The following is a 10,555-nucleotide window of genomic DNA, read 5'->3' as shown; positions in this document are numbered from 1 at the left end:
TGTTACTAGCTCAAGTTTACATATTAGTATATGTTCAATACTTATTAAGTTGTTGATAACTTATCCCTTATCTCTATAATATTTTCAGATGTTTCAGATGTTTAACCTCATGATCAAGAATAGGAAGCATGAGCAAGGCTATGTAAGCATAGTAGATTAAGTACAAATAGGGTACTTTGATTATTGGAGAGTTTTATTCAGTAGATTTGTTTTGTTCTGTTGACTTTATTTTTTGGAAGGTTGACATTTATGTTGAGATTTTGTGAAATCTTAGAGTAATTATATTGGAGTAGTTGTTTTGAACCAATGAGATTTATGTTTTATAGAGACTTTGGAGTTTGTTTGTAAATTTGGGATATGATTTTAAATGTCAGAAAGTAACTCTCTGGACATCCGGGTATGAGGCGCTACAGTTTGAGTTAGGATATTTTATGGAGTTTTGGGAAAGAAGATAAAAAGTTGAATAAAAATATTATAAAGTTAAAATATTGTTATAATATAATTTTTGTTTTGAGATTTGAAAAAGTTGAATTGTTTTTTGTGTTTTGTTTGGAATTTGTGAAAGTTTTTTTAATGATTAGATAAAAAAGTTGAAAAGTTAAAAATTTGAAATTGAAAAGCGTTTATCTTTAAATAATGTTTAAATATTGAAAAAGATGGGTTTAGATCGTCTATAAAACCAAACGAAGCCTAAAAGTTGTAGCCATGGCAACATTTTTGTTTGCGTACTTGAAGATTTATCCTCAAAATATAGCATATGAAGGTAGTCAAGGAAGAGAGGCCATGACCTTTTTGTATTCTGTACCTCTCCCTCCCTCTATCCATAAAAAAACTATATGGCATGGATCAAATTCTCATCTAATAGTTTCACAAATGGAGAGGAAAGTTCAAGGAATAAATGTCAAGAATGTCAAACCCGACTATATACAAGTGCAAATAATTTATTGCATTGTTTTCGTACTTGAACTTCATGCTTTTGCAAATTGCTTAAGAAAGCTACACCAAAACTTCTTACAGCTTGATTCACTTAACAACATGTGATAGAACAGAATAGTGTATGTAAACATTAAAAAGAAAAATTCAGGCACTTGGATACCTGATTCTTAAAATAGCCTTTGACATGTAGAGTGTCTACCAATTACAAACAGTAGACAACAGTTAAATGAATGCCAATAAATAATAAAACTGCTAAATGCTCCATCATCGTGTAACCAGATATGTCTTATTTAACACAAGTTTCCATGATCATACAGTATAGATTGTAATCCCAAGGCTTTCATAATTCAATTCAAGAAGTAATCCAAATCAAGTCTGAGGAGGCAACGGCTCCTCCATCAGCCCCAGAAGTTCAGCGACGAAAGATTTAACTGATGAGGGCCAGAAATAAGATGATGATCCCTCAAATATGGCTTTAGTTGATGTTTTGTCGTCAATTGTAGTCGCAGTTTGCTCAATCTTCTTGCTCTGAACTCCACTATCACTTTCAATACTTCTCTTTCTTGATGCTTTGTCCTCCAAGTAAGGCACAATGTACCTTTTCATATCCCTTCTGGATATCCCAAGATGATTTCCTGGAACACTAATGTACTTGACCTTTCCAGCTTCATCTAAGGTTTTCAAACCAATCCAGTCCTCGGCGTAAAGCTTTGTCTGCACACAAAATGAGTGACAAATGCTAAGATATCTCGTCGCAAGAAATTTCTCTAATATGAAAGAGTAATGCTTCTCTTAGTCATAGATTTTATTATCTCGAAACACCTGCTAATGTGGTACATTTTAAGTGGCTTCATATGTCACTAACTTAAATGGCCGATTATTTAAATGTGCCATATTAGAGGATGACAAACATTTAAGATGAAGAACATTCTTTCGCACACTGAAAAGCTGTAAGATCCATTAATAAACTTGGATGAAACACAACTCTTCACTTTCCAAGAAACTATCAATGGATGGTTTACCATGCTAAACTTGTGTTTTACACAGCTGAACAACATCCCGCCCCTTGGCCATAACATGCAATTTTTCTAAGCCCAATTGGGTTTTCATTATCGCTACGAATTGCATCGGTAACTTTAGGCAAACGTTAATTTATTGTCCACCATCGGTAACTTTAGGCAAACGTTAATTTTTTCATGATATCGAGTTTTTTTCCTTCCTTTTCTTTGTTTTTTTTTTCCATAATATAGAGGTTGCAGCCATCATTATATAGTAAGCAAAAGTACCGATCTGGTTGGTAAGTGCAGCTATGTATCCTCAACATACCCGCTTGAAGGCCACCACAAACACAGAGCCAGGGAGAGAGGGAGAAGCAGAACCAATAACATACAATTGACCAAAATCATAGAAAAGAAATCAATTGCCCAACCATTTTCACAATGGAATCCCATGAGAGCAAAACATTTAAGACTGGGAAAGTAATTCCATAATAATGATGATGAAGACAATGACGATAATGATAATGATCACAATAAAGATACCTGCTGTGGTGGTAAAACTGGATTGAAAGTTCCATCAGGGTAATACCCAAACCAAGAAGTTTCTTTGGGTATCAAAACTGTGTCATGCTCAAACTGTTGAACATACAAAAAAATAAGATGAAGGTCGAGAAATGCTTCATAAGCCAAATTTGTATTCTGAGAAATTCTAATAAATAAAAAAAAGGACCAAGAATGTTTGCACATGGCAATAAACCCTCCAATTTATCACGTTAAATCTGGCACATAAGGACAAATTAAAAAAAAAAAAACGGGGGCTAACCATGATAAGCACCAAGTTCTGTAAGCTAGTGAACCGTTCCTTGTAACTGGAGTTTTTCTCACCAGGGACTTCATTGTTAAGCTTCGGAAGAAATCTGCATTTCTCCAAGTAGCTGGGGATAGCCTGGAAAAATTAAATAGGAGATTCTGATGTAAAAGTTTCGGTCAGAAGGGAGAGAAAGGAAAATGTGCATAATTTTCAACGCAGCAAGAAAACCATCCTCTCCTTTTCTCCTGTAGAAAAGGGAGGGGGAAGAAATGGAAACTATAGATAGCATTTTCAAAGAGAAATTTTTTTTGATAAGTATTTTCAAAGAGAAAATTAAGCCAAAAACAGTTAAAAAGAAGCAGGCTTCTAACATTCCTACAAATTCAGAGTCACGTGGTTTCTGGAATGTATAGCTGTGAGAAGACTGCAGTAGTAAAGCTCCATCAGGTTATACTCTACTCACATTTGGTAACTTTAGATAACCACTGGGAGCTAAGTGATCCTGCAATTCCACAAATCAAAGTGTCATGCCACCTTGTAAGAGACATCCAAAAGAGAATGTGATTTGACAGCAAAATAGTGACAGGAAGAAAAAATCCAACTTCAGTATAAAACACGAAGGAAAAAAAAGACTCAGCAAGCTGAAGAGAATTTCATAGACAGATTTATACTTGGATATACTCAGTATAGATCTCCGACTTGATCAGTCTGTCTGCAATAATGCATAAAACCCCAGACTGTAGAAGACAAAACATATATGAATATTAGAAGCATCAAATTTAAGGAAATTTAAATAAGTCCTTACAAGTCAATTGGTGTAAGAGTCACATTAGTAGGTGATTATTATCCAAGACAGATTAACAATTAAATCTCCCATAATCCAACAGACAAAATACATAACACACAGGGGACTTGTCATTACCCACAAAGTGAAAATTCAGAATATTCCAAACATGACTGAATTAAAATCAGCAAACAAATTGTAAACCACAACAATGGATTACTGTGCTAAGGGTGCCATACTCTTAACTAAAGTCTTGCATATTATCTATTCAGTTGTTAAAGTTGTTACAGTGGGTTGATGTAGGGAATCCAGTGAGACCTAGGAATGCAAAATAAGCATAGAGGAAATATCACACATTATAATTTATAACAACTCTAAAACCAGTATGACGTGATGGAGAAGAAAGAAACTATTTGAAGTGATAATAATAGAAAGCCATGATTGAACTTACGCCACAAAGAGGAACAGAGGCAGTACCAGCATGTGGTCCACCTAAGGAGATAAAATTCTTAACCTGTTTCCAAAATTATGAAAAATTTTCATTAGATTAAAAAAGTACAAAAGATATGCTTATTGAAGACTAGGTACCGTATTATACAGAGCACTATACTTTTAAAAAAGCTATGATCTGTATATAAACTTAGCAACCCATGAGCATGCAAAGATGAGGCACCTCTTATTTAGCAAAGTAACTCTGCTTCATGTATACACAGCTTTTAATGAGATTACATAATGCTGTGATTCCTAGGCGGAAATGGAGAAGAAATATACCGAGTCAAAAAAAATATATATAAATAAATAAATTAAAAACAATTAGAAAATTTATGAACATTGACACATTGAGATATGATTGATCTATCACAAAGTGTTTTTTCATCAACTCAAATTCAACAGCCAATCGATACTTCATGAGCTTCAACTACCTGCTTATGGGTATACTGGTTATAACCTCCTATTCCCATCCCCCACAACCAAACATGAAAAAGGAAGAAGACAAAAAAACAAAAGCAGAAATGATAAAAAAAAAAAGGAGAAATACATTTATCGAATCTAAAACGGCAAAATGATGAACCTATGAACACCATTCATTATGCCTTTCAAACATATTTAACAGGAATTAGGTGTGAATATGCATAGTCAAGATATTCAAAATTTCATTATGATAAAATTAAATTGTTGAACAAAAATTAGGAAATACTCAATTAGCAACGTATATCTTCAAGACGGGTTCTTACAGGAGGTCCTCCAGTGCAAAACTGTAAAACACCTCGACCTATTAAATTACCCTGTTAAATCAAACAAACATTAAGAATGAGAAACAATACAACCTACCAGAGAATCGGCAATCATTATAAAGTTATTACCTCAATAAGAGGCAGTTAGAAAATGAAAAGATAATCCAAAATTATGAGTTGGTTCCCACTTACCAAAAAGGAAATTTTCTTTTTTGATAGGATTAGAGAAACACCAACCACTTCCTGATTAAACCTAGCATGATGGGAAATTATCCCCCTAAATCTATAGAGTATAAACTAACTAGTATTTCTACATCTTCTTCATGTAGCATGCATCAAGTGCACCTAGAAACCTAAACATGTCAAGGTTAAGGAGAGCTTAACTACAACGACCATCCTGACAAAAGGCATACTCAAATATTTTCCTCCTAAACCTTGAACATAATTTATTCTGAAAGTCACTAGGTAATAAAGTGGAATTTAATACAATGCACCAAGCACAATTTAAAAGACTAACTAACATTCCGTTAAATAGATCAAGCAGTGCAAGGAAGAAAAACGAGTGCATCCATAAGGAGTGATGCAATTCTGGTTGTAACTAAGAAAATTCAGGAGGAAGCTAACCACCAAGAAAAGAAAGGAGCTATATGAAGTGAAAACACAAGATGATATGTACTTTACTGAAAAAAAGGCTATGATTTTTCCTAGAGCAGAAAGGCAAACAAAAAATTCAAGAAGCTGATTCCTGTTGTTGGGGGATTGATACTGTACAGCTGAATTGAGTTTATTCGCAATGACTTGCCCATAGACAAAAAGAGTTTATCAGCAATGACTAATTCACATTGTTAATTGTTAGGTATGATAAAATTGGTTTACCGTAATAAGAGCCATAAATGATAAATTAATAGTGATAGACTTTACTATAATAAGAGCCATAAACACTCTGTTTCACACGTACGAGAATATGTGAATTATGTGTTAGGGTGCATTTAAAGAAAGAGTTACTTGAAAGAAGAAAATTTACTTTGACTCATAAACTGCAGAAAGGATAATTACTTAAACATTGTATGTTTAACTGACCAGTGAAGGGACATTACATCTCTTCAATTGGGAAGGAGATTGAAGGAGATTGACAAATGGTTCTACTTAAAAAGTCACACCAGTTCAACCAAATGCCTGCTCCAATTAATTTGTCATTTAAATTGGACAAAGCCTTAACGGTATGGCAATGTCATAAGAGATGATTGAAAAAACAGACAACGAGTCAGTATATCATGTTAAATTACAAAGACAACTGAACAGGAAGAAATCCGATACTCATAAATCACCTGGGAGAGACCAACTATGTTGTAACCATTTCTAAGTTCTTTCATTTCCTTCACCTGTAGTATAATAGTGAATTAGTTGTATGGAAAAACAAACTTCAAAAGCCAGGGAAGGAACATAGCAACTTTAACCGAGTGAGCTACATTACCTTGTTGCAAACAGTTCCTGCCTGCAAACATTAAACTGCTTTAATTACTACAGGACAATGTAAATATTACTTCCAACAAGACAGGCCTAGTTTTTTTTAAGCGCTTGCCTGTTCTGCAAGAGGCATAAACCAAGAATCCCATGTTCCATCTCCAACTTCTCTGCAGTGAGGAAAGAAATGAACATAATTTTGGGAATACTAACTTTCGCAGGATTATGGTCTGGAATGCTTCCAAAGAAACATATACTTCCAGAAAATAACATCATTCATAATCACTCCAGAAGATTTTGAAACTTTCTGGAACATATATAATATGTTCATGAGGGATAGTTTATTACTTTCTGGTCTCCTAAATCATTGACATTTGAGAGTAAATTATGACAACCCCAAATGTATATGTGGTATTGAACTATACAAAGATATAAAATGAATACTTTAATTTTACTCGGTAAAACTAGCTGACGTAGTTGCATTCTATGACATTTCACAAATGTTGCTAACTATGTCCTGCAAATGTTGTGTTTCTGTCACTTTGCATGCAAGGAATCGTAGACTCCTAAGGAAGATAAAAAAATATTTTGAATGAAATAGTTTACGAAGGGGGAAAATTAATGTCTCAGTTTACGATCTTTGAATTAATGGATTTAACTTATCCAAGTATTATCTTTAATACTACAAAGAAAAAGATGTATCATCTTTAATACCGAAAAACTCATCCAATTTGCCATTTCGTAGGAGAATTGTTTATTTTTAAGATCCATTTTAAAGGATGTACTACTGTAAGGCAATAACCAAAGCCAGAACAGCAAAAGCATTCTGAATGTGGTACCGAGAGCAAACATCAAATAGTGTTATCCTTTGACCTCCAACTAGATGACAATATGAATATCATCTCTCAGGAATTGATCATAAAATGAGACATTTCAAGCATCTAGTCTTGATCTAACTTTGAGAAAATTTCATTGGGAAATACTCTGTATTTGTAAGCTTTTGGTGTGTAATCATGCAAGTGTTACTACAGAACAAGGTCCACAAGAATTGAATGAGGAGTATGTACAACAAATGACATTATTTGGAAACAATTTGATCCATGATCTGGAAACAGTTTTTTTAAGAGGATAAAATTTGGAATTGCTTAAGACAATGTAACTGTAAGATGTTATGTAAACATACATGCAATATCCTTCAATGCCAGAGAAGTTACTCAGTAGCTCAGTGAATCGTTTAACCCCTCGATTGGAGCACTGATCTCCAATTCCTGCCATGAAGCATTAGAATAGAATAATGACATTTCAAAGAGCGACCGCATAAATACTAGCAACAATTTCTAGCTTTATAAACTTTTTCACATTGATCTGGTAATTCATTAAAGTTAAAACCAGGCATTATTTCTAAAATAAAACATCATAACAAAGGACAAATAAATACGAAAGATACATATATCTAAATACATGACCAGAATAGAATGAGATTCCTAAAATAAGCTGGCTATGAGTTAGTATGCTGAAAATTCTCATAAAATAGGATAACCAAGTGTTTTGATTGCTAAGAAAATTCAGTGGTCCATTAGATCTTGCAGTTAATAAATGAACAAGTTAACAAGGTAATAGTAGACATAATAATAACCATAGTAAGGTAGAAATTAGATATCTGATATTGAAATTCAGATTGTGTTTTCTTAAAGAAACGTTAAGCACATTTGGACCCATTTCAAGTCCCAAGTTAAACACAGTTTACAGCTTACTCCGCAAAGTTACCAAGCATGCCACCATTTTATGCATGTTGTATTCCAGAGTTTTATGCAACACGAGAGTTTTATGGTAAAATTCGCTCTTCTGATAGATTTTGATACCAACCTCAACTTGTTTCCTAAATAAAAAAAATTGCAATATAAGTATCATTGTTTAGGTTCGTTTTCATTCTGTGTAGTCTTGCTTCATAAACCGAAGCTTACTATATACAAGTTACAAATAGTTTGCATAAACCGCAAGAGAAATGCGAAGATTATAAAACCCTGTTCCCACGTGCATGTTTGCAAGCTATCCTTGGAAATCAAATCAATCAAGTAAGGTCAGAGCAGTGTGTGCAAAGACAAGGTGTGACATTTTAATCATCTGTAACAATTGCAGCACTATCTCTCTGTATGCTCTTTTCGTTAGCGACTCACAACAATATCTATTTTGTGATAGTACCAACCCAATAAATTAGGATTTTGGTGAGCTATCCCAAGTGTTTATCCAGCATTTAACAATTCCAAAATAAACAGAGGAAGTACATTAAGTGCAGGATGTTAATATCCAAAGCTCCAGTACCTTCCTCCTAGTTAGCCCAAGAACACGAGCAAACTCGAAATCATACAAAACCGCACAGAACATCCATTTATAATCTACCACAAGATTCCGTTATATAGCAACAAAGCCATCATGTATTAATCACCGAAAAAGAAAAAAAAGAAAATCAAAACAGCCCCATTTGAATAGGTAACACTCTCAAGCCATCTCATCTCATCTCATTTTATTTCATTACTATAATTTTTTTAAATTTTCATACAAAATATAATAAATAATTTAATTTTTTAAATCTTAAAATTATATTAAAAAATAATATTATAATAATATTTAATTTAATTTATTTAAAATCACCTCATCTTATTTCAAACTATTGCCAAATAACAAATAGCCAGCAGAAAAGAGGAAAATATTAATGATTAAAAAAAAAATAGATTCTACAAGCAAATTAATGATTACAAGGAAACAGATTCCAAAAAAAAAAAAAATAGAAAAGAAAAAAAGAAGACACACCATGGAGTATTATGAAGGGTGTGGACTGCGAAAGTGAGATGAACGTAAATAGCAAGATAGCAATGGTGGAAATGACTGGTAAAGCAAAAGCCATGAGTATTTTGTGGGTTTCAGTTGAAGAAGAAAACTATAAGATCAAAGGGAATGTGTAATTTTGGATGAATTTAACGACTCCGAGAACTTTCGGAGGGTTCGGTTTTCTTGTATTGGCTATTTGGTGCTCATTGATGGGTGAAAAGGGGCCTTCGCTGCTGCTTCTGCTGCTGCAGCATCACAAGGTTTCTTCTTGAAGTCACCAATGGTAATCTCTTTGGTCTTTGGGTCTGATTGCAGTGTCAGTTTGTTGAGTACACGAATTCACTGCGGCGATGTTCTTGTTTGTTAGTGTGCACTGTGTGGGGGTACTCTCGGTATTTTGATATTTTCCTTTAGGTCCTTTGTTTTCCAACAGCAACAACATAAATATCCTTTGCCTTGTCAAAACAATGCTTCTTGCAACCGTTGGGGGAGTCATGCGCAATCGTGGACCGGTGTGGAAAATGAAATGGTAGGAGAAACAAGCAAATTTCGACTGAATTGGTAGGAGAAACAAAACCTGGAGCATGAAACAATGTGTTTCATTTTTTTTTTTGCACACTGTTTTGACGAGGATAATGATAGATTTACAATCTTTTTATCTGCACTTTATTACTTTTAGTGTATTTGTTATTTTTCTTTTAAAATATTTTTTTTTATATATTTAATCATTAAAAAAAATTAAAAATATATATAATTTCACTAATAATCATTTTCTTAACCATTAAGTAAAATAAAATTTTTAAAAATTAAAAAGAGTAGTAGAAGGATAGTAGAAAACTGATAAGGCTATCATTATTATTTGAATGAGAACCCTCATTCATGGCGATCCCCCCCTTCTCCCTTATGCTTTCCTTCATCGCACCCCTTTCTCCCCTACTGCTTATTTCTCATTCAGCTACGAAGCTTCTCTTCTTCTCTCCCACAAAGCTCACTGACCAAGATAGAAGAACACCATATTGATTATTTTTAATTTAATTACAGTAGTGCCAAGTGGATGGAACACCATTCTAATCAAATTTCCAAGGGAAAAGGAAAAAAAAAATCTAAAAATAAGGATGGTAACATATGACACGACATGTTAATGTAACACAAACATGATATGAAATTAGCGGGTTTAGATTTGACATTAACGGATTCGGGTCAAAATATGTTGATCCCTTAAGACACGATTCATTAACAGATCACTAACGGGTCAACCCGCTTGACCCGTTAGTGACCTGCTTAGATCCGTTAAATTTTTTTACTCAAAATTACAATTATATTTTTTTAACCTAAAAACAAAAATACCTTAATCTTATTTCATATGAGTAATTCTACATACAACCGTGAAGTGCGTAACCGCCGCGTAATCGCTTTGAAAAAGAGTGGGGTCCACTATTAAAAAATTAATTTTTTTCATGTGGGTCCCATATTTTATTCATTTTTTTCAAAGCGATTA

The 10,555-nt window shown here is 33.5% G+C and overlaps 1 protein-coding gene across 1 annotated transcript; it reads right to left on the bottom strand.

Moving 5' to 3' along the window:
* Window positions 1-997: 997 nt before the first annotated feature.
* On the bottom strand, window positions 998-9,437 carry LOC109005223 (palmitoyl-protein thioesterase 1-like). Its single transcript, XM_035687846.1, has 12 exons — window positions 9,040-9,437; window positions 7,412-7,496; window positions 6,347-6,398; window positions 6,239-6,259; window positions 6,093-6,146; window positions 4,765-4,815; window positions 3,981-4,043; window positions 3,417-3,482; window positions 3,209-3,247; window positions 2,758-2,880; window positions 2,478-2,570; window positions 998-1,650 (listed from the first exon to the last, which is right to left on the bottom strand). The coding sequence occupies exons 1-12, from the start codon at window positions 9,131-9,133 to the stop codon at window positions 1,306-1,308; spliced, it is 1,086 nt and encodes a 361-aa protein (XP_035543739.1). The 5' UTR covers window positions 9,134-9,437; the 3' UTR covers window positions 998-1,305.
* Between the last annotated feature and the right edge of the window lie 1,118 nt (window positions 9,438-10,555).

This window comes from Juglans regia, chromosome 2 (assembly GCF_001411555.2).
Source record: "Juglans regia cultivar Chandler chromosome 2, Walnut 2.0, whole genome shotgun sequence".
NCBI classification, from domain to species: domain Eukaryota; kingdom Viridiplantae; phylum Streptophyta; class Magnoliopsida; order Fagales; family Juglandaceae; genus Juglans; species Juglans regia.
Note: the sequence above shows the minus strand (reverse complement) of the source record. Positions and strands in the feature narration are given on the sequence as shown.

Bases quoted from the DNA above. Each gene is read 5' to 3' on its own strand.
- LOC109005223 (XM_035687846.1), bottom strand. From the start codon at position 9,133: ATGGCTTTTGCTTTACCAGTCATTTCCACCATTGCTATCTTGCTATTT. The intron at 3,483-3,980 runs GTAAGTTCAATC...TGTCTTCTACAG, and splicing joins CCTCTGTTCCTCTTTGTGGC to TCTGGGGTTTTATGCATTAT. The intron at 2,881-3,208 runs GTGAGTAGAGTA...TAATTTTTCCAG, and splicing joins GTTATCTAAAGTTACCAAAT to GCTATCCCCAGCTACTTGGA.